The sequence below is a fragment of the Hyperoodon ampullatus genome, assembly GCF_949752795.1.
Source record: "Hyperoodon ampullatus genome assembly, chromosome: 1".
Lineage (NCBI taxonomy): Eukaryota > Metazoa > Chordata > Mammalia > Artiodactyla > Ziphiidae > Hyperoodon > Hyperoodon ampullatus.
Window position 1 is genome coordinate 1,931,204 of NC_136914.1, and position 24,633 is coordinate 1,955,836.

The 24,633-nt window shown below is 41.8% G+C and overlaps 1 protein-coding gene across 5 annotated transcripts in view; it reads right to left on the bottom strand.

Annotated features, from left to right (window-relative positions):
• TRIM2 (tripartite motif containing 2) overlaps window positions 1–24,633 on the bottom strand; it is a gene marked incomplete at its 3' end in the record, with an annotated part of 52,587 nt that overhangs the window by 14,113 nt on the left and 13,841 nt on the right. For 2 of the 5 annotated variants that reach the window (XM_079698141.1, XM_079698140.1), the window contains exons 3-7: window positions 22,122–22,273; window positions 20,532–20,712; window positions 19,001–19,724; window positions 5,443–5,546; window positions 5,037–5,204 (exon numbers count right to left, since the gene is read on the bottom strand). In XM_079698141.1, the coding sequence (XP_079554267.1) occupies window positions 5,037–5,204; window positions 5,443–5,546; window positions 19,001–19,724; window positions 20,532–20,712; window positions 22,122–22,273 (1,329 nt within the window). Of the gene's footprint in view, window positions 1–5,036; window positions 5,205–5,442; window positions 5,547–19,000; window positions 19,725–20,531; window positions 20,713–22,121; window positions 22,323–24,633 lie in introns of all 5 variants that reach the window. The other 3 variants (XM_079698142.1, XM_079698139.1, XM_079698143.1) reach the window with 3 other exon arrangements.

Below are 24,633 nucleotides of genomic sequence, written 5' to 3' on the forward strand. Positions count from 1 at the left end.
CCTAATTACTTTTATGACACCACAGTTAGTCCAGTCGACCAGGATCAAAATTTCAGAGTAAAACTCATCCTTTCTTTCACCAGTTTGAACCTCAGTTTCCTCATCTATAAACTGGCAGCTATGCTATTTACCTCCTGGGTCGTGCAGATTCTGAAGGATAAATGAGACTGTCAAGCACCATCTCCTTCTCTCCCACCCTATCCAGCTGACATTATACTTGACTGGCAGGATTACCTTCTTTCCCCCAAACACATGAAGATACATGCAGAGAGAGTATGGAGAGAAGGATGGGGACCTTTCCACAGTGGAGGTTCAGACTTTGTAGGATCTTGTAAGTTTATAAATGACTGAGATTCAGATTTGATCTCTTTAAAATAAAGAGGTACATTTACTTAGGAAGGAAACACTGGCATTCTTGCAAGGGAATCTGTTGGTTAATTTAATTCTGATTTTGCAATCTAGCCCAAAGATCAGAGCTTATAATAGCTTGCAAAAAAATTATATACTTTCTTTCATGTCAGAATGGAAGATATGTCAGTAGAGATCAAAAGGAAAAGAGGAAACTCTTGAGTATTAACAAGAATATTAACACTACCTAATATTATGAACAGTGTTTGTTACTTAGAATGACTCAGCCATAAAATACCAAGTGGATGATAACTATGTAGCATAAAAACAGAAAATAAGGGACCAGTGCCATTCTATTATACGAGAACTAGTGCACGTCTAAAAGAAAAAACTTAAATGTTGAACCAAAACCTCCTTTCCTTCCATTTCCTTTCATCACTCCCCATTTAGCTGCACTAGATTCTACCAAGTGAAATAAGACAATGTGTCCTGACAATGTGCCCGCCATCTTAAACAGAACAATAAGCAAGGATATTTTAGACCCGGGCTTTGGAAAAGTTAAATGAAAGTATTTAACTCAACAAATAGGTCCTTAAATTGAAGAGCGAAGAGATGAGATATTTTAGAATATGTGGTGGCCAGGGGTCTCTGCATCTGTTCTGGGGTCACAAAAGTTTCCTAGATGGAGGGAAGATGGAAAGGAAAAAATTCGAAGCAGAGAGGAATGAAAATCAGGGCTAAGAAGTTGGTGAGTAAAAGAAAGAAAAGGAGATAAGAAATTATATCCCTAGAACTACTAGGAATAAATACAGAGAATCCACATTTGTGTTAAAAGTTTGTCTTTCTGAGCACCTGTTTAATTTTACTGAATTCCACTGAAGAAGAAAATAAGTCTCTCTCTGTTTATGGTCATGGCCATCAGACTTGGAGGAGATCCCATTAAACTACAAAAGTGTTTTCACTTGCTATCCTTTTACCCTTTGGGTTTTGATCAGTATCTACTAAAAAAAGGGAATATGATGAAACTACACCATATCCATTCCCCCAATCCTCTAGGGGGCATGAGTGTTCTTTCGTGTTTATTCCAATTATTACCAACAGTATTCCAACTATCAGAATCCAGTTCTTCCAAGAAGAAAGCCTATTACATTTAGAACACTGAATCACTGAGTGAAAAATACTTAATTTAGGAAACACTTCTCTCTTAAATATAAAACCTTTGTTTCAATTTAATATATTAGATATAAAATATTTCAATAAACTAGATATAGAACTGTTTCAATAACTATTTTAGTGTTAGTTTCTAAATTTGAAAAGACAGGTCATAGTTTTGCTAGGGTATGAAACCAGAACAAATGGGTTGTCTCCAAACTAAAAGGGTATTTTCAAGAGGTCGCTAAACAGTGTTCATGCTATTGATGTTAAAGCTGTCATATTTTGGTATGTCTTACCACAAATACGATTATGAAAACAGAAAAGAAGGGGAGGAAGTTAGAGATGCAGAAAGGGAAGAGAACTTCCTGTGTATATGGCCACCATACGGAGTCATCACATCTCTAGTGGAACAGAACACATCAATGACAATGGAAGATTCGTGTGCAATACGGTGGAATTAGAGATGACAGTTTTTATTCCCCTAGATTGAAAACATGCTGCCCCATGCAAAACAGAGGCTCCAACTGGAGGGTGAATAATTGCATAAGTAACTTCTTTTAATACAAATGATGAGGTGACTGTGGTGATCCAATGACTTTAAAAAGGAAAATATAAATTCCTCCAATAAGAGACTAATGAGTGAACTTCGTGTATCTTCTGAATTCCAGAATCGATGATGAAGAGCGTCATCTCTGTAAGGTTGGACAAAGAAGGAGTGACCACCAGGAGGTGGTATGAGGTCATGAAGCCAAAATCACAGCTGATCAAACAGACGTCATGTTTTGGGCAGGGTCATTAAAGGCACTGGAAAAGAACTCTTCTTCGATGCCTATTTCATACAAGGCACATATACAATCCAGAAATAAAATCTCATGTAACCCTTACCCAAATCCTGTAAGACAGATTTTTTAAATCCAAATTTGAAATATGAGGCTATTGAGGCTCAAGGAAGTCATATAATTTGCCAAAGGCCAAACAGTTAATAAACCGTAGAGCTGGGATTCCAATGGTTTGAACTGACTTAAAGCTCATGTTGTCAACAGAAAGAGAAGTCTGGATGGGGGAATGTGGAAGGCATAGTGAACATGGCCTTCAAAACACCTGTGACAAAGTGTTTCATAATCTTCTTGTGAACAAATGTAGAAAATGGGCTGGATGACAATATTCTTTGATGACACCTTAGAAGAGAGATTTCTGTTGTCATCATCAAAGGGCTCTCTACTCTTCAGTGACTGACTGGATGAAGAAACAGAGGATGATGCTGGGAGTAACAGCAAGTGCGTCAAATGATGGGATCCCTCCAAGTGTAGCCCACTCACATTTCCTCCATGAAGCTGGCCCCCGTTTTCTTTTCCCTCCAATTCCTATATCATATACTATAACACTATGGTTCTAGATTGTACCAAACAATTTATGATTGCTTAAAGGCTGACTGAATTGTTTTCTGTTATCTCTTGTGTATGTCTTTTTTCCTCAAAAGGCTTCTACATTTTTAAAAGGTAGGGACCATGTCTTATTAATTCTGTTTCTCCCATATCATCTATCACAGAAAGTACTGATAGATAGGAACTGAGAAAGTAGAAGGAACTTCATAAATGACAACTTGCAGGCTAATTTGGGAAATATAAATTGCCTCTTAATAACCTTTTCTAAAGGTTGTTGTTTTTCATTGAATTGAGGTAAACCTGACAGTATTTTTTAAAAAAAAGCATTATCCATGACATTTTCCACAGAACTAAAACAAATAATCCAAAACTTTATATGGAACCATAAAAGACCCAGAATTGCCAAAGCAATCCTGAGGAAAAAAACAAAGCAGGATGCATAACTCTCCCAGACTTCAGACAATACTACAAAGCTACAGTAATCAAGACAGTGTGGTATTGGTACAAAAAGAGACATACGGATCAATGGAACAGAATAGAGAGCCCAGAAATAAACCCACACACCTACAGTCAATTAATCTTCAACAAAGGAGGCAAGAGTATAAAATGGGAAAAAGTCTCTTCAGCAAGTGGTGCTGGGAAAGTTGGACAGTCACATGTAAGTCAATGAAGTTAGAACACACCCTCACACCATACACAAAAAAAACCTCAAAATGGCTTAAAGATTTAAATGTAAGACATGACACCATAAAACTCCTAGAAGAGAGCACAGGCAAAACATTGTCTGACATAAATCGTACCAATGTTTTCTTAGGTCAGTCTCCCAAGCAATAGAAATAAAAACAGAAATAAACAAATGGGACCTAATCAAACTTACAAGCTGTTTGCAGAGCAAAGGAAACTATAAAAAAAAACAAAAAACAAAAAGACAACCTACAGAATGGGAGAAAATATCAATATTTGCAAATAATGTGACTGACAAGGGCTTAATCTCCAAAATATACAAACAACTCATACAGCTCAACAACAAAAAAACAAACAACCCAATTGAAAAATGCACAGAAGAACTTAATAGACATTTCTCCAAAGAAGACACACACATGGCCAGTAGGCACATGAAAAGACGCTTAACGTCACTAATTATTAGAGAAATGCAAATTAAAACTGCAATGAGGTACCACCTCACACTGGTCAGAACGGCCATCATTAAAAAGTCTACAAATAACAAATGCTGGAGAGGGTGTGGAGAAAAAGGAACCCTCCTACACTGTTGGTGGGAATGTAAATTGGTGCAGCCACTATGGAAAACAGTATGGAGGTTCCTCAGAAAAGTAAAAATAGAACTACCATATGATCCTGCAATCCCACTCCTGGGCATATACTCGGACAAAACTATAATTCAAAAAGATACATGCACCCCTATGTTCATAGCAGCACTATTCACAATAGCCAAGACATGGAAACAAACTAAATGTCCATCGACAGATGAATGGATAAAGAAGATGTGGTACATATATACAATAAAATACCACTCAGCCATTAAAAAGAACAAAATAATGCCATCTGCAGCAACATGGATGTAATTAGAGATTATCATACTAAGTGAAGTAATTCAGAAAGAGAAAGACAAATACCATATGATATCACTTATATATGGAATCTGAAATATGGCACAAATGAACCTATCTATGAAACAGAAACAGACTCACAGACATAGAGAACAGACTTCCGGTTGCCAAGAAGGAGCGGGGGAGGGAGAGGGATGTACTGGGAGTTTGGAGTTAGTAGATGCAAACTATTACATTTAGAATGGATAAACAACAAGGTCATACTGCATAGCACAAGGAACTATATCTAATCCCCTGGGATAAACTATAATGGAAAAGAATATTTTAAAAAATGTATAAAAGAAAGCAACTGAGCAAACTAATTGCTTTATAAAATGAAGCCACATTTAGGTCATACATGAGTAGATTTATGACAATGTCATTGTGACTCTCACTTCATTAAACTTAGATGTAACGAAGTCAAGATGTCTTTACATATGAACAACTGAATATTTTATTGGATCTGTATCCAAAGAAAAAGACAATTTCACCTTGTATTTCCTATCCCTTCTCTCGACTGGCCAGTTGTAGTTAAGCTTACCTTAAACTTCCCATCTGATGAGAAGATGCTAACCCATTTATTATCATAATCTGCAATGATTATGTCCCCACTGGGATGCACAGCTACTCCTGTGGGCCGCTGCAGCTGCCCGGGAGAGCGTCCTCGTATGCCAAAACGACTCTTGAACTGTCCATCATTGGAAAATATCTGGAAGACAAATTACATTCATTGGAATGTGAACTAGCATAGAAATGAGTGGGAAAGACAGGCAAGAACATCTGTCATGAGTACTACAGGTCAGAACATGCAAACTCTATCTGAAGAAAAGCCTATATACACATCATAAGCTTCCCTTTCTTTCCTTGCATCTTAAGTCTTAAGTAGGAAACTATGCAGGTCTATTTATCAGTGTAAGTGGTTAAAGGTATACAATTAGGGGCCATACCTGCACGCACTGGTTGTTACTGTCTGCAATTAATATCTTCCCATTTGTAGATGCTGCTACCCCTTGAAGATTTGTAAATTCCCCTTTATTTCTTCCTTTGGTTCCTAAAAATAAACGATAAAACCACAGAAAATTAAACAATAGAGAGTTAGATTTCTCAGTTTCGGCAAGAGAACATTGAGTCTTCTATAGGTAGCCTGAGAATGCAATGTTTTTTTAAATTACACTTAAAAAAAAAGAGGAACCCCTCCCCTGACTCAATCCATATTCTACTAAACTTCTCTTCCAGACCAATTCTGTAAAGTCTTTGCAAAATCACCTTTTGGGGGGCAAATACCAATCTTCTCTTATTAAACTATAGCTGCATATTAACATGATTAAAATATATTTAGATTTCACAAAGACACAATTATAAAAACTAATGTTACAATTGAGGACACTTTATAGGAGCGGGCCTTATTTGGGAGCTGTGCCAAAATCCCACCCTCTCACTCAGCAGCTCTTAGACACCTGGACACTTGACTTTCAGCACTTTAAACAAACCATAAGGTCAGAGATGTTATAAAACTAGCGGGCTGATTTTCATACACTGGAGTGATTTATTTTCAAAGACTTGGTGTCTCATAAGTGTATCTTTCCTGTAAAAGATATCCTGACCATGTTTTCTAGATTAAATAAATAAGAAAGGCAAAAGAAAATTAATTAATCCAAGGCATACTCTCATCCTACTAGAACTTCTTATGGAAGAGATGAAGCAGGAGAAAAAATAAAGCTAAGGTGACTACAGTTAACAGATGTTTGTTTTTGTTTCAAATGAAGTGTTTATAACTTATTTTAATAAGACCATGCAAATATTAACAGAAGGAACTTTGCTCAGAGACGACCAGGAAGGAGGTTTAAATTTTCATAGCTGGAGAGAGAGCGCTACGCCTCAGTTTTATCATTTCATTCATATTCAAAATAGCAACTTGATATTTGTTTTTAGACGTCAATGCAGGGCCTCAGGAAAGAGTAGAAAACATATGCTGCCGATGGCCAATGTCAAGCCTGTGCTTAGACTGCTTAGGAACAGGTAGATTCTTCTGAAACTGGTTTTTGCATTTAGGAAGTAAAACTGCGATATAATTAAACTCAGAACAAAATCAACAACAGAACTGCTGGGTGAACCATCTTATCACCTGGTTCTCACCAGACCCACAGGGTAGTTGCTTTATTGAGATCCTGGACCCTAACAAGATGACTCACCGCCTCTCTATCTCTTCCTAACATGAAACAAAACTCTGAGATCCAGATCCTCAAAAGAATGTCTTCTAGGTTGTAGGGCAAATGATTCTACTTTATTTCAGATGTTTCAGCAGAGATGATCTTTGTACCTGATCTGCACAGAATCCCTATAGTATTCAAGTCCATGGGATCAGCTAACACTCTAAAAATGGTGTGTTGGCATCTGTTGGTGGGTGGCAGGGAAAGGAGTTGTTGGCCCCTGAAGGAGGTATGTGCCCACTTTGTATTAGCTGTTGGTCATTCCTTCTGATGTCTGAGTAACACCTGGTTAACAGGTACAGCAAAACCGAAGGACCAGGAAAAGAAACAATTCTTCTAAAATGCTCAGTTTATAAATACTTTTTAAAAGGTAGTGGGGGCAAGGCCAGGGTCTCTCAAGAATAAAAACTTAATTAATCAAAAACGTTGATAAAAGGCTTCCCTGGTGGCGCAGTGGTTAAGAACCCACCTGCCAATGCAGGGGACATGGGTTCGAGCCCTGGTCCGGGAAGATCCCACATGCCGCGGAGTAACTAAGCCCATGTGCCACAGCTGCTGAGCCTGTGCTCTAGAGCACGTGAGCCACAGTTACCGAAGCCCGCGCGCCTAGAGCCCGTGCTCAGCAACAAGAGAAGCCACCACAGTGAGAAGCCCATGTACCACAACGAAGAGTAGCCCCCACCCGCTACAACTGGAAAAAGCCTGCATGCAGCAACAAAGACCCAACACAGCCAAAAAAAAAAAAAAAGGTTGATAAATAGAAGCATGGAAATTATTAGCGGGATGAAGAACTGAGGCCCAAATAAAGAAACATAATAAAAAAGAGTCCTACCAGTGAGACTGGAGAATTGACTGTACAGAAAAACCCAGGCTGTTTTAGATCCTGCTTTTGTAAAATTGGAAGTGCACCCATGGCTCAGAGGACATACAGGCAGGGGAAAGAAATACTGAAAACGGGGAGGGGAGTAAGAAGCACCTGCACAGAGTACATGAGCGTTGGTTTGCGGTCCTTAAACCTGCCTGCTGCCCTCTTCCATTTAAACGTTGGTCCATCCTGCTAAGGACAAAGCCTATTCTATTCAGAGAAGGCTCTGCAGGCAGCAGCAGTTGAGTTTTGAAATGAAAGGAAAAATGGAGACACGTGCTTTAGTAGAAGTTCAGGGGTGCCTTAGCCAAAAAGATTTAATTGTCCTTTGGAAAAAATAGAGGTGATGCTGAAGGAGAATATATGAGCAAAAAATACTAGCACGTTTTTCTTCTCTGCAGAAATAAACACACATTTTTGAGTGTCAGTATAAATGGGAAAGAATTGTACTTGGGGGTATAATTTTAAAACTTGGGAAGACATTTAATTGGACTCTGTATCAGTACCATTTGGACCAAGGAGAAGGAAGATTCTGCCCAGTTTGAAATGAATGTGAGGATGCTCAGTACCTGCCATGAGAGCAACACATCTACACTGCAGAGGACCACACGGCTGGCGGGAGGTTCTCCAACCCCCTCCAAGCTCCAGGCCGATGCGTAGGCCCCCCTGTTATTCTTGGTCTCAAGTTAACTAGAGCTTGAGTCTGCTGCCCCACGTGTAAATAAAAAAATCACAGGGTTGGAGGCACATCTGTTAGTCCCAGATTGCTTACATACTTTTGAAAGAGTTAGATGCAACAGGCATTGCCATTTAAATTTTATATTTGTTTTAAAAAATCTTTCTCTTTAAGCCACAGGGCTCGGTTTCCAAATAGCTGGGGTTGGCATTTTCGTAACAACACTTGATTCTTATGAGCATCTTTTGTCCTGTCAGAGCTATTGATCATCACTTTTCTTTTTTTTTTTACAAAAAACTCTATTTGTGGGGGCTTCCCTGGTGGCGCAGTGGTTGAGAGTCCACCTGCCGATGCAGGGGACACGGGTTCGTGCCCTGGTCCGGGAGGATCCCACATGCCGCGGAGCGGCTGGGCCCGTGAGCCATGGCCGCTGAGCCTGCGCGTCCGAAGCCTGTGCTCCGCAATGGGAGAGGCCACAACAGTGAGAGGCCAGCGTACCCGCCCCCCAAAAAAACCCAAAAAAACTCTACTTTTGTTTTTTTAAGTACAGCAGGAACATAGTGTTACTCCCAAGGATTAAAGGAAATCCACCAGCATACTCTTGAGGGACAATTAATGCTGACTATTTTTACTAGCAGTTAAACTAGAAAAATCTTAATGTTGAGTAATGATGCAGAACTACAGCATAGTATCATTACGCTGAAATGCCCAAAGTCCAAGTGTTTGTAAAGTGTCTTGGAACCAAAATAAAAGTGTCTCGCGACCAAAATAAAATAACAGAAATTCCAGAAGTTAGAAATAATTTGGGGTCATGCGTCCCTCTTCAAAATATTTAGTAAATACTATTTAGTCTATAGAAAATTTCCCCACCCTCCACAAAGTACTCTAAATTATGAAAACTAGTTCTTTCATAACAAATATAAATGTAACATAAAACATATACAGTAGTTATAAAATCTTTTCCTGTCTACTCTGGTGTAAAAGATTTCACTTGATGGTTAGATTTTGGCTAGTAAAGTGAGTAATATGAGTTTTAAAAGTAATTATAAACCATTTGACAACAATTCCATAAGATAATTACCCTTGTTTTCCCCAGACTTCCCAGATTTTAAACTAGCCTATGAAGCACAGAATGAATTTTCAAACCAACAGCTTCTCGTCTGTGCTCCTGCCCTTGCCTCCAGAAAGATGACAGAAGTCAGGTAATAAGTCCCTGGATTGAAGCAGGGGATCAAGAACTGTACATTTCCTCTCACCCCCACTCCCACTTAGTAAGAAAATTAATGCTCAGTGAAACTAGGTACTTAGAATGGGATAATGCAAGAGGATGAAATTGAGCCAAACATAGGGTCTAACACAGGATCTTTAACCAAGTACGTGTTTAACGTATGTTTGCTGAATGAATGGGTCCCTAAATGAATTATTAATGACTGAGTAGATTACAACCCACATTACATCATGGGAGAAGGAAGTGTCCAGTAATATTTACAGCACTTTCATATACATTCTCTTGTGCACTCCCTGTAACAACCCCAAGAGTCAGCAGGATAAATATTATCATTCCATTTTATAGATGAGAAATTGGAGGTAAGCACATCACAAAGGTAGGGAAGAGACAGCGCAAAGAATAAAAGCTGGTTCTCCCGACGCTTTATATACGTTTTAAATACACACATTGCTTCTAATGGACATTAGGATATCAGGTTTCTGAGGTGAGGATAATCACCCTTTGGGTTCACATGGGTCATGCTTTCTCCATTAAATCTTTCAGAAAACTCCATTTTAACTGGTTCACTGTCTCCCTCACTAAACTATGAGCTCCCTGGGGGACGAGGCAACATCTGTCCTGTTCTCTGTTGCACCCTACAACACAGCGCAGTGCCTGACACTCGGTAAATAACAGTGGCATCTTTTTACATTTGAAATCCAAGAGGAGTTTCCAAGGATGAGATTCTCAAGGGGTGGGGGAAGGGTTCCTATAATGACCTCAGATGCCAAATTAGCATGCTCTCCCTTCCTTTTAGGGAGGGAAGGTGATGGTTTGCAGAGGTGAGGCAGAGAAGAGGGGCATAAGATATCATACCTTCCTGTAAAGCCTCTGAACTCATGCTAAGTGATTTTACACATCCATTTGATATGACAAGAGAGCACACTGATCTAGAGTACAAATGAACGGTTCATTCAACACATCCCAAGGATTCATTAAGGTATGGTGGATGAACTGCATAATTTGAAACAATTCATCTGTAATTCTTTCACTCCCTCCCACCTCTTCAGGCTTCCCCTTTGTTCAGTGATTTTTTTTAGTAGCTGACAAAACCAGCTCATGGCTTCTAGTCAGCAAACTCTGACAGTGCAGGGAAAAATAATCCCCGCGTTTCAAGGAATCAACAGATGTTCTAAGCCACTTACCTACACTCCTTCAGGACTGTTTTGCAATTCAATCTTAGAGTAAGACAATAACTCATTCACAGTGGGCATGCATTATGTTTTCAGGTGTGGGAGATGTCATATATCTCAACTTTGGAAAACCACAGTAGTTAAAGGACATTTTAGATGAAGAGGAATCGTCGTGCAATTGAAAAGGCAGGGGCATCAGAGTCACAGGTGGCTTGGGTTCCTTCCTGGGCTCTCCTGAGCCTCCATTCCTTCAAAGCTACGGATGATTATACGTTGTCCTGGTAATTTGGCTCTTGAGGGGCAGGGGCTGTAGGGCTGGGGGAGGAGTTCTGATTTGTAGCATTGGCCTGTTTCTATTGCGTAAATACTACCATCACGGCTGACTTCAATGAATTCAGTAACGATGCAGATACAAAATTAACATACAAAGTTCAGTACTGTTTCTATACACTAACAACGAATTTTCTGAAAAAGAAACAAAGATGTTGATCTTCCTGATAATAGCATCAAAAACAACAAAATACTTAAGAATACATTTAACCAAGGAGTTTGTGAAAGATCTCTACTCTGAAAACTACAAGATACTGATGAAAGAAATTGAAAAAGACACAAATAAGTGGAAAGGTATTCTGTGTTCATGGACTGGAAGAATTAATATTGTTTAAAATGTTAAAATGTTAATACTACCAAAAGCCATCTATAGATTCAATGAAATTCCTATCAAGATTCCAATGGCAATCTTTACAGAAGTAGAAATAACATTCCTAAAATTTATATGGAACCACAAAAGACCCTGAATAGCCAAAGAAATTCTGAGAAAGAACAAAGCAGGGAGGCATCACACTCCATGATTTTAAGCTATAATATAAGGCTATAGTAATCAAAACAGTATGGTACTGGCATAAAAACAAACAGACCCATGGAACAGAATCAATCAAAATTACCCAAATATATACCGTCAACTAATATTTTGACAAGGGAGCCTAGAATACTCAAGAGAGAAAAAACTTCGTGCTAGGATAATTGAATATTCACATAAAAGAACGAAACTGGGGGCTTCCCTGGTGGCGCAGTGGTTGAGAGTCCGCCTGCTGATGCAGGGGACACGGCTTCGTGTCCCGGTCTGGGAAGATCCCACATGCCACATGCCGCGGAGCGGCTAGGCCCGTGAGCCATGGCGGCTGAGCTTGAGCGTCTGGAGCCTGTGCTCTGCAATGGGAGAGGCCACAACAGTGAGAGGCCCACGTACTGCAAAAAAAAAAAAAAAAAAGAAAGAAAGAAAAAGAACGAAACTGGACCCCTGTCTTACACTATTGACAAAAATTAACTTGAAATGGATTAAATATAAGACCTGAAACCAGGTCTAATTTCTTCCTAGAAGAAAACAGGAATAGAGTTCCCTGACTCAAGCTTTAGTAACGATTTTTTGGATATGACACCTAAAGCACAAACAAGGAAAGCAAAAATAAACAAGTGGAACTATACCAAACTAAAACACTTCTGTCAATGAGCAAAGAAACCATCAATAATGTGAAAAGGACTTCCCTGGTGGTGCAGTGGTTAAGAATCCACCTGCCAATGCAGGGGACATGGGTTCGATCCCTGGTCCAGGAAGATCCCACATGCCGTGGAGCAACTAAGCCCGTGCACCACAACTACTGAGCCCGTGCACTAGAGCCCACGAGCCACAGCTACTGAAGCCCACGTGCCTAGATCCTGTGCTCCAAACAAGAGAAGCTACCGCACGAGAAGCCTGCACACCGCAACAAAGAGTAGTCCCAGCTCACCACAACTAGAGAAAGCCTGTGCAGCAACGAAGACCCAACTCAGCCAAAAATAAAATAAAATAAATTTATAAAAATAATGTGAAAAGACAACCTACAGGATGGGTAAAGATATTTGCACACCATATATCTGATAAGGGGTAAATATCTAAAATACATAAAGAATGTAATACAATTCAGTAGCAGAAAACTAAATAACCCAATTAAAAAATGGGAAAAGGACCAGAATAGACATTTTTCCAAAGAAGATTCACCAAAGTCCACATGAAAAGATGCTCAACGTCACTAGTCATTAGGGAAATGCAAATTAAAAACACAACAAGATACCACCTCATGCCTGTGAGAATGGCCATCAACAAAAAGACAAGAGATAAAAAATGCTGGCATGGATGTGGACTGTTGGTCCTTGTGCACTGTTGGTGGGATGGTAAACTGGTACAGCCGCTATGGAAAACAGTATAAAGGACCTTTGAAAATTAAAAATACAGCTACCATATGATCCAGCTATTCCACTTCTGGGTATTTTTGCACAGGAAACAAAAACCCTAACTCGAAAAGATACATGCACCCCCATGTTCACAGCAGCACTATTTACAACAGCCAAGACATGGAAACAACCTAAGTGTCCATCGATGGATGAATGGATAAAGAAGTTGTGGGCCGTGTGTGTGTGTGCGTGTATGAACATTATTCAGCCATAAAAGGGAGAAAAATCCTTTGCAACAACATGGGTGGACCTTGAATGTATTATGCTAAGTGAAATAAGTCAGACAAAAAATGACAAATACTGTATGATCTCACTTATATGTGGAGTCTAAAAAAAACCAAAAACCAAAAAACCAAACTCAGAAAAGAGATCAGACTTGGGGTTCAGAGGCAGAGGGCTGGAGAGGGGCAACTGGAGGTGAAGTAACTTCCCCAACTGCATGGGTAGGAAAGTGGCAGTGTTGGGGCTGGAACCCAAGGCTGTGTAGCCTCCGAGGCCACAGCTTTAACCATTCACTCTTCTACCTCACGCCCCTACATCACTCAAGTCAAACAGCTGGAAGTTCAATTTGGTCCTCAAGTCCTGCGCTCTCCCTCCTAAGCGTGCTATAAATCTGCCACGTCCTCTCTACTCCACCGCATCACTCTTAATTCTGGCACTTGTAGCAGCTCACATGGACTACTGCAACAGGAAGCAGCTCTCTGCTTCCCGGGGGACATTGTCAGTAGATCCCTTATAATGTCCCCAGCCTCTCTATAAATCAATGTGTCAGCAAGTCACTACATTACATTACACTGTTCAGTGCCTCCCCATCACCCACATGGTTCTCAAATCTCAGTGTGCAGAAGCATCGTGGAGCTGGTAGAATGCAGATTCCTGGTCCCTCCCCCAGAGATTCTGATTCTGTAAATGCAGTATGGAATTCAGGAATTCTCATTTTTACCAAGCACCCCAAGGAATTCAAGTGCTTTATGGGAAACACAGGTATACAGAACAAAGTCTCAGCTCCTTTGCAAGGAAACAGAACCTCTTCTCTGCTATCTTACTTCGTTTAACACTCCAGGTAATGGAATCATTTACAGTTCCTCGAAACTACTTAGTTTCTCGTCTTCTTTCCCTCCATCTAAAACTCCCTTTTCCTCCTTTCATCTGACAGACTCTTTCTCTTTCAAAGCCAGCTGAGGCTTAGATGTCATCTCTAGATCCTTCCTTAACTCCCTGCTGCTTGCCAGCCTCCTCCCCCACCCCACCCCAGCCTCTGAAGGTACGCATACTGAAGGTACCACATTTGTCACACGCCTGTCCCCTTCCAGACTATGGTCTCCTCTAGGTCAGGGTCAGAAGCTCACCCCTCCCTTTATACCAGGACCCAGCCACGTATGAGGCACATAGTAGGAGCTCAAACAGCAGGGGCCCATCTAACTACGGTGCTGGATAATCAGGGAGGAAGGTGAAAATGTGAGTCAAAATTACCCCTGAAAATCCTTTATATAGCCCAGAAAGTGATGGTTCCCTTTCACAAATACACAAAATTAACACACGTTATTTAGGGTTGTTAAATGAATCCTAATACATGTTTATGAAAACAATGTAGCTTATGACAAGAAATCAGTGCCTCAAGAAGCTCAGTATGTGGGACCAGTTGAGGGAACAGCAGAACCCCAGTTGCCAGCTTATGTGTGTAGTTGGATTTGAATGAATTCTGACTTCAATACATGCAGAGGGGGAACTGCTCTAATCATGAATGTTCCAGTATCATGGAACAACCACCTAACAACCTGACTGTACAGTACAGACAAGCTTAGAGTCCTAAAACAAAGCTATAACTGTAAAAGAAAGTTGAACTCTTCTAATTATTTATATAAACTCTCCCCCTATGTAGCCAACAGTATAGATTTTGAAAAGACAGGTTCTTAGAAGGCCAATACTCTTTGTCTAATACTGCCTAGCACAGCTCTGTGTGTGGGAATACATGAGATGATTGCCCTTGAGCTTAGTGCTTTGTTGCCTGGTCTGTGTGTCCCTGGGCTTCAAAACTGGAATCTGACAGTGGTGAGCAGGAAGTTAAATCATGCGGTGAGTCATGACTTGATTCGATTCAAATAGGCAAAGTACTTAGGCAAAGTGTTCTTGTGGGTTGGGGATTATAAATGGTTAAAGATGTCATCTTTGACCTCAAGTAATGCGTAATATCATCAGGAAATACGACCTCAGCAGAAATAATAATCCACCACAGTGGATTCTAAAAGAGAAGGTGGGATTTGAGGAAAGGATAAGATTGGGGACAGAATTCATGGATGGAGGAGCCCAGGTGTGAAAGCACAGAGGGTGTTCAAGGAGCTGCGGACTCCAACGCTCACCTGTCCAGCTCCTCTCCCCAGTGCCCCCCCCGACTTTCCACCCCTCTGACCTTTGTTCCCCCGCATCTTCTCATAGACGTGTCCCCCCTAAAACGTTAATCACGTTCACTCCTCTTCCCCTTGCCTTTGTCCTCCACACCGGTCCCTGGCCCAGGATGCCATTTCAACTTGGGTAAGTTGTATTGGCCCTTCACGTCTGGTTTAAATTCCTTCTCCTAATCCATGCTATGAGTAGATCACACATCTGTCACCCCAAACCTCTGTTAAGTGCCTAGAGGGAAAAGATCTCATTTCTTTCATCTCTGTATTCCCAACACCCAGCAATGTTTTATGAGCTATATTACTGCATAATGGTGGTGTCTTTTGGCTAGACTCTGGATTAGATTCATAAAGTTAAAGAGGAATGGATAAGTAAGACCCATCTCCCTTGCTGCCCTTACATACCTGAGGTGTATAGCATCTGTTATAAGCTGAACTGTATCTCCACAAAATTCATACATTGAAGTCCAGTCCCAACCTCCAGTACCTCAGAATGTAACTGTATTTGGAGTTAAGATACTTTTTTTTTTTTTTTTTTTTTTTGCAGTACGCGGGCCTCTCACTGCTGTGGCCTCTCCCGTTGCGGAGCACAGGCTCTGGATGCGCAGGCTCAGTGGCCATGGCTCACGGGCCCAGCCGCTCCGCGGCATGTGGGATCTTCCCGGACTGGGGCACGAACCCGTGTCCCCTGCATCGGCAGGCGGACTCTCAACCTCTGCGCCACCAGGGAAGCCCTGGAGTTAAGATCTTTAAAGGTGACTAACTTAAAATGAGGCCCTAACCCAATATGACTGGTGTCTTTCTAAGAAGAGGAAGAAACAGCAGGGGTGTGCGTGCACAGAGGGACAACCATGGGGGGACAAAGCAGCCAGAAGGTGGCCGTCTGCAAGCCAAGAAGAGAGACCTCCCAAGAAACCAACCTTGCCGCCACCTTGAGCTTGGACTTCCAGCCTCCAGAACTGTGAGAAAATAAATTTCTGTTGTTTAAGTCAGCCAGTCTGTGGTATTTTGTTATGGCACCTCCAGCATTAATAAACCTGGACCTAGTGCCGTATGCCAGGTACTGTTCTAAGCATTTTACAAATGCTTCAACATTTAAACACCTTCCCACCAGTGCCAGTGAATCACTACGGCTGCATTTCTCAATGGGTAGGAGGGGAGAAGAGTGTATCCTCTTCCCTCTAGGGTGGGAGCTGGGCACTCAGAATAAATATAGTTGGGGGAAAAACACCCTAAGAGATATATCTCTTTTCTCAGGTGAGAATCACGGGTGGAAGGGTGATGATTGATAATTATAACAATAGTAAAATGATTGCCACCATTAACTGAGCAGTTACTGTACACAGGCAAGTACCAGCCGTATTATAAGAATTCCTTCTCATTTCACCCCCACAGCAGCCTTAAGAATTAGGTAATATTTCATTCCCTTTATTTTACAGAGGAAGAAACCAGGTTAAGAAGGGGCAAGCCAGTTGTCAGCTGGCAAGGAGAATCAGAATCAGACCCAGATCTGGGCCTTTTTCCACTCCGCACACTGCCTGGGAAGTGGACTGGGGTCCCTTGGCTGGGGGAGGGGAGATTCTAAATGCGAGACAGAATTTGTTCTTAATGCAGATCAATGGGGAGCAGCAAGGTCAATTGTTTTAGAAGAAAAGGCAGCCGGGAACACCTAACAGCCTTAATAGCATGTGCAAAAACAATCATTCTCTTTATTTAGCTCCTCCTACATGCCAGGCATTAAGCTTGGAACTGAGTCCTGAGAAGCTGATATTTTTATCTTTTCTTTTTATGGACATGGAAACTGAAGGCCAGGGAAGCTGAGAGACCTGGCCAAGGTTGAAATAAGTGGTAGAACCAGAGTGGTAGGCCTATGAGGCTCCAATCCTGCGCCTGTCCCGGCCCACCCACTCTGCTTTGGCAGGTATCTCAATGGCTTCTGTAACCACACCGCATAAATGGCCAGTGAATGCACGAGGGCCTCCATGCCCTGAATGGAGAGTTTACTTGCCATATCATGGTCTTTACCAAGATTCACCCTAAAGAATAATAAATAATATAGAATACTAAATAATAAAGAGAAATGAATAATAATGGAGTAGCTTTTGCCCAAGAATGCTCTAAGGAGCCTTATTTTCCCAAGATGTTCCATGGAAAAAATTCTATGGTCAGACAAGTTTGGAAGTGCTGCCTGTTATCCCTCCACTGCCTTTGAGACTGCCAGTGTGGCAGTAAAAAAACAAACAAAAAACTGTGCACATCAACAGATTCTAAAGGTACTACAGTAAAAAAAAAAAAAAAAAAAATCTGATTCCTTCACTTAAGCTAAGCTTTCTCCAATCTTTCTGAACCACAAAATTGTTTTTCTACATGTGTCAGTGAACATACCTCGCAGCGTCCTTTTAGAGATACTGCGTTGTAGGACTGAAGAAGCAGAAAGAGAAGCAGGCTGGAGCCACTTTTGGATATGGTAGCTAACATGCAGACTTTTTTCTTAAGAATGATCAAATTGTGGGGACTTCCCTGGCAGTCCAGTGGTTAAGACTCCATGCTTCCACTGCAGGGGACATGGGTTCGATCCCTGGTCAGGGAACTAAGATCCCACATGCCGTGTGGAACAGCCAAAAAATAAATTAATTAAAAAAAAGAATTATCAAATTGTTGTTTGTTTATGTTTAGTTTGCTTTCTATTGAGAAAATAAACAGCTTCAAAAAATCTGACGCAATAAATCTGACAAGGGAAGGGCTATTTGCTTTCCCAAATCTCGTGGCTCATCCTAAGCCTTCTTGTTTCCGCCCCAACCCCATTCCATTCTCCAGGTTCCCACCCACCCCTTCCTCTTCGGGGGCTGCTCTCCAGCTACAGGCGACTGGACATGACAACGTGCAATGCACCCTGTCCCTCACCCCCAGCCCTTACAATGAGGAGGCAGTGACAGGGAGGCATCAGACCCTCTGCCCACAGTTATAGCCCACGCTGGCAGATTCCAGAGAGATGCGTGAACTTATGTGGTAGAAGTATCTCTCTGCCGTGGGGTTAGGCAGGAGTACTGTAGACATTCCCACGGCGGGGCGGAGGGGAAGGTTGCCAACAGTTCCTTTAAAATGTCCAGATTATGTACACGGTGCTATATTTAAAATAGCACAGGGAACTCAACTCAGTATTAGGTAACAACCTAAATGCGAAAAGAATTTGAAAAACAATAGACAGGCGTATATGTATAACTTTGCTGTACACTTGAAACTAACACAACATTGTTAATCGCCTATGCTCCAATATAAAGTAAAAAGTTTTTTTAAAAAACCTGCTACCAAAAAAAAAGTCCAGATTATGAGTGCTGTGATTTTTCTAATTCTTTTTGCTTATTTTCAGTTTCTAATTTTCCATAATGAATGTGCAGCGCTTGTGTGTTAAGGAGGAGGAGGAAGAGGGGGAAAGAACGGGAGAGAGGCGGGGTGGGGGAGGGGGAAGGAAGGAGGGAGGGAGGAGGGAGGAGGAGGGGAAAATAAGTCATAAAATCTCCGGAGAAGGAGACGGCGTGAGCTCACCTAATCAAATACCCGCGTATCTCCCAGCACCGTCAGCCTCAGTTGTGACCTGCAAAGCTGCAATTTGCAACACCTTCCCAGTCACCCCTTAACCAAAGCAAAGCTCAGGATTCAGGTGCAGCGCCGCCTCCCCCTTACCGACGCGGAAGATCAGATCGTCTTCGATGGGATTCTCTTTTCGTTTCCCGGTGCTGTACATGCTAGCGGGTCTCTTCACAGCCTTCTGCTTCACGTGGCCGCTCCCCGGGGACTTCACGCGCCTCTTCACGCCCTCGGTGGTGGGGGACACGTCCGCCGACCGGATCACCTTCAGCTTAAACGGGCTGCCGCGGATGTGCTGGTCGTAGAGCCGCAGGGACAGGGTGAAGTCGCCCTCCTTCTGTACTGTGTACAGGAACTCGTACGTGCCGTTCTTGTTGTCCAGGATCTCCCCGTCCGCCACGCTGCCGTCGGGCGTGCTCAGCTCCGCCGTGATGTAGGCGTTGCCCGTTTTGCACAGCTCGCCGTCTTTGTCCTTGGTTGTTATGGTGACGGACATGGGCTGCCCGATGATGGTCTGCCGCAGCCCCTCGCCCGTGGCCACCGTCTCGGAGGCGACGGCGTTGGTGGTTAAAATCGTCCCGAGGTTGTGGATGGACTTCTTGAGCCCCTCGGTCTCCACGATGAAGTCCAGCTGGTCGTTTTCTCGCGGGTGCAGCGGGAAATCCTGGTCCGCCAGTTCGTTCAGCTTCTCGCTCATTTGCTTCTTCACAAGCAGCACCTCCGTCTCCGTGCCGTGGTTGAGGGCCTGCGCCGTGAAGCTGCTGCAGCTCTTGATCCTCTCCTGCCCCTCAAGCAGAGTATCCAGCTGCGACTGGAGGACCTGCGGGGAAACCAAGCCGGGTGAGCTCTTCCCAGGGCGCCCGCGCCCGCACCTGCCCGCGCTCTTGGCCCCCGGCAGGGGGGGTTCAGTTTAACCCAGGGAGCCCCGTTCTCACGCTGAATCCTAAATCGCCTTACCAGTCCCTTCTCTTTCCCTTCCTCCTCGCCTGTCTCTCCCACACACATATTTATGGGGTCATGTGTCTTGGATAGGCACAAGCAGAAACGTCACCGACAGCTTGGCAGCCAGATTGCTACGCCTGACATCTGAAATTTTATTCATTATTCAGTATCTTTGTCTAATGTCCAAAGCTTCCCTGTCACCACCTAAAGGAACAGAAACCAGACGAACGAAAACTCCACACCTGAATATCGGAAGCTTTCATCCCTGGTTTTGTGATGGGATGTGCAGAGTTAAACAAAGGCTGAAGTCTGGGCTCACTCTGAAGTTGACTAACAGGTTGGTGTGGGTGAGAGAGCAATTAAGAGACTATTAGACATTATAATTAAGGAAGGAAAACAATCCAGTTTAACCCTAAATCCTGAAAGCATTACTTTATATTCAACTTTGCCTTGTGTCAAGTTATCAAGTGGTACTTAAGGCCACAGAATCATAGTTTTGCTGAAAACAGGAAGGAAGAAATAGATGGATAAGCCACTAAATAAAAACTGATGTTTACTGAACAACAGTGCCACTTAACCCATTAGAGTCCCCTTTACTGCTGGTAGAACACAGTAAGCTAGCGCCAGGGAGGCCCCGGATAATGCACCTCTCCCAGGATGTCTGTAGGAAAGGGTGGAGTCTTACTTTGTGTTTGAGACCATAGTTGACTTCCAGCTCCATAAGCAGCACGCTCTTGCGCACATTTAAAGTCTTCTGGAGTTCATCAAAGGTAGAATGGATGTCATCCACAATGCTGGCCTTTTGGTCGGTTAACTGATGGATGATTTCTGAGATGAACTGAAGAGCAGAATCTATTTCTGGGAGCCTGGAAGACAGTTATCAGAGGTCGTTATTATAATAAGATCCACACGGAAATAGTAAAAAAAAAAAAAAAAAAATCTATCCAAACACTATATTTTGTCAAGAAACATCTTCTGTGCCTTTCATCATCTTTACAAAGTAATAACTGAAGAACAGAGTGAATAAGACATGACATAATTACTGCCTTTGAGAGAAGAGATTTTCAGGGTCCACGTCTACTTCAATCTACCTCAGTCATTTAATTTTAAAAATTGATGGTACAAAGCTCTCAGAACCCCATGGCTTTTTCTCACACTCTAAATCAGCTGTTCTCTACAATGGATAAACAACAAGGTCCTACTGTAGAGCATAGAGAACTATATTCAATATCCCGTGATAAACCACAATGGAAAGGAATTTTTTTAAAAAGAATGTATATATATATATATATATATATATATATATGTATAACTGAATCACTTTGCTGTACAGCAGCAATTAACACAACATTGTAAATCAACTGTACTTCAATAAAAAAATAAGAAGAAAAAGAAAAAATAAATAAATCAGGCGTTCTCTAACTTGACATATTGATATTTTGGGCCAGATAATTCTTTGTTGCAGGCGGCTGTCCTGTGAATTGTAGGATGTTTAACAGCATCCTTTCCTCTACCCCTCCCCCACACACAGTTGTGACACCAAATTGTCTCCAGGCATTGCCAAATGTCCCTTGGGGGGTGTCATCGCCCTTGGTTGAGGACCACTGGTCTAAATATATAGCTGTATCCTTTTACCCAATCACATGAAAAACTTATCCAAACTCAGAGTTTCCTGGGAATTCCTTGCAAGTTTCCAAGTTCTTTTAATTAGTACAGAATAGCCACACTTTTCTCACTTCAACTTTTGGTAAAGAGATTTATTTTCATTTTGCTGTTTATTTGCTCTCTTTGGTCTTTCTCATGCATCACACAGCTACTCTGTTTCTTCATTTCCAAATAAAGAGCCTGGAAGCGGGGAAGGAGAAGGAAAATTGAGCACTTGCTGCTCAGGACCATTTTGCTCAGACAGAGATGAGCCAGTCACGGTCTGCACAGTGGCTTCTAAGTGTGTCAAGAACAGCAGCTAAGAAAGGCTCTTCAGACAGCCTGGTTTCAGGCACAAATTTCAGAGATCTCCTGAGAGTGTATTTTCCTCGAGTATATTTTGTTCATTTAATCATACTAAGGTACTAAAAGGAAAACCACCACTCATAACAAAAAGGGGCTGGAATTTTACCAAGGGGCAGGGGATGACCCTCATCACTCACTAGTTTATGACTACAGCCCTATGATCAAAGGACAATTTATTTAGGTGACATGAATCTTCTATCCCACTGGGACACGAGACCCTGAGGCCACAGGCGGCCAGTCAGGAGCCAGGCGGAGGTATGCACACCTTTTGTTGACGGCGTCCAGCTGGACCTGGAGTGAGGCCTTGTGCTGCTCCACCACGTCCTTGAGGGGGACTGTGGGGTGTTCCGCGTGCTCCCCCTCCGTGCACTCCCGACACATGGCCGTCTCGCAGGACTGGCAGTAAAAGTCCATCACCTGCGGGTGACACAAGAGCAATTCCAGGTTTGGTGCCAGTGACTGAGTGCTGACCATGCACTAAGCCTTCACTTGCACCCTCTCAGTTAATTCTCACAGCCTCCCCAGGATGTGGGCAGTATTATATCCAGTTTCACAGGAGAAAAGGAAAGATAAACTTTTATGTTCCAGGTCCCGAACAGAGGTGGATTGGACGCCAAAGCTGTTGCTATGGCCACAAAACCAGCTTTTCTTGGCCACTCCCCTAAGGCAGAACAGTATAGGGCTTTGGTGCTCAAACTTTTTGGTCTCAGGACCCCTTTCCACTCTTTATACATGATTGAGGATTCCGAATGCTTTGTGTTTATATGAGTTATATCTATAGCTATTTATTATGTTAAAAATGGAAACTGAGAAACATTCAAAATATTGATTAATTTATCAAAAGCAAAAATAAATGTTTAATAATATAATTTATGAAAAGTATATTTTGAAAAACAAAAATTTTGTGAGGAGAATGGCATTGCTTTTCATATCTGTAAATCTCTTCAGTGTCTGGCTTCATAGAAGACAGCTGGATTCTCATATCTGCTTCTGCATTCAATCTGTTTTGCTAGCACACATAGTAGAGTCTCTGGAAAATGCCACTGAATACTCTTGAGAGGTTGAGAGTAAAAAAGGTAAATAGGGCTTCCCTGGTGGCATAGTCGTTGAGAGTCTGCCTGCCGATGCAGGGGACGTGGGTTCGTGCCCCAGTCCAGGAAGATCCCACATGCCACGGAGCGGCTGGGCCCGTGAGCCATGGCCACTGAGCCTGTGCGTCCGGAGCCTGTGCTCCGCAACGGGAGAGGCCACAACAGTAAGAGGCCCGCGCAAAAAAAAAAAAAAAAAAAAAAAAGGTAAATAATGTTTTCGTATTATTGCAAATATAGTTTTGACCTTGTGGGTCCCCTGAAAAGGGTCTGGAGACCCATGAGAGTTCCTGGATTGCACCTTGAGAATGGCTACTGTTTGGATAAGAGATGAGCTGGATGCAACAGTTTGCATCCTGGCTCCACCACTTACGTGACCTCACCGTGTCTCAATTTTCGCTTTGGCAAATGGAGACGGTCGTGTAACGTACTAATCTATTTCATAGGGCTGCTATGAGGATTTGGTAGATTAATATGCACAAAGAACTCAGATGATGCCTGGCACTGGCACGTAGTAAGTTCTTAATAAGTAGTAGCAGTGATGATGGCGCTGACGATATCATTTGCTTACCTGAAAATAAAACCACCTTACCCTGACTGTGGTGAACTCACGGTATCAATATAACAAAAAGCCTGAAGGTTAGTTTCTTTGTGAAGGCATTCCCCTTATTCTCTCAGCTGGAAATAACTTCTTCCAATATTGAATTCCGAAAGCACTTGGGGCGGGGGGAATCTTTTTCTTGAAGTATAACCCACATAAAAAAAGGGCATAAATCCTAACACAGATTGATGGATTTTCACAAAGTGAATGCACCCACTAAAGCAATTTTATTCATACCCCTTTTATGAAATATTTATAAGATTTTAAGTTACTGAGCACTGAAACTCTCTCACCCAGAGCCTAGATAATTCCCTGCACATAGTACGTCTATAATAACATTGCTGAATGTGTGAACTCTATGCTGTTTATAAGAGACTCACATTAGGTTGAAAGTAAAAGGATGGAAAAAGATATTCCATGCAAAGAGTAACCAAAAGAGAGCTGGAGTAGCTATTCTAATATTAGACAAAACAGGTTTTAAGACCAAAGTTGTTATAACAGACAGAAAAGGACATTATCAACTATACTTCAATTAAAAAAGGACATTATATAATAATAAAATGGTAAATCCATCAAGACGATATAACAATTATTAATAAATATGTAACCAACAACAGAGTCCCAATATATATGAAGCAAAAACTGACAGAATTGAAGGGAGAAATGGAGAGTTCAATAATAATAGTTGGAGATTTCAATATTCCACTTTCAATAATGATATAACTATTAGAAGATCAGTAAAGAAATAGAGAACTTGAACAACATTATAAATCAACTAGGCCTAACACACACATGTGGAACACTCTGTTCAATAACAGAAGACACATTTTTGTCAAGTACACATGGAACATCTTCCAGAAGAAACCATACACTAGGTCACAAAAGTCTCAATAAATTTAAAAACACTGAAGTCATATAAAGTATCTTCTCTGGCTACAGTAGAATGAAATTAGAAATCAATAACAGAAGGAAATCTGGAAAATTAACAAATATGTGGAAATTAAATAACACAAACAAATAATGGGTCAAAGAAGAAATTATAAGGGAGAGTACAAAATATTTTGAGATGAATAAAAACACAACATATC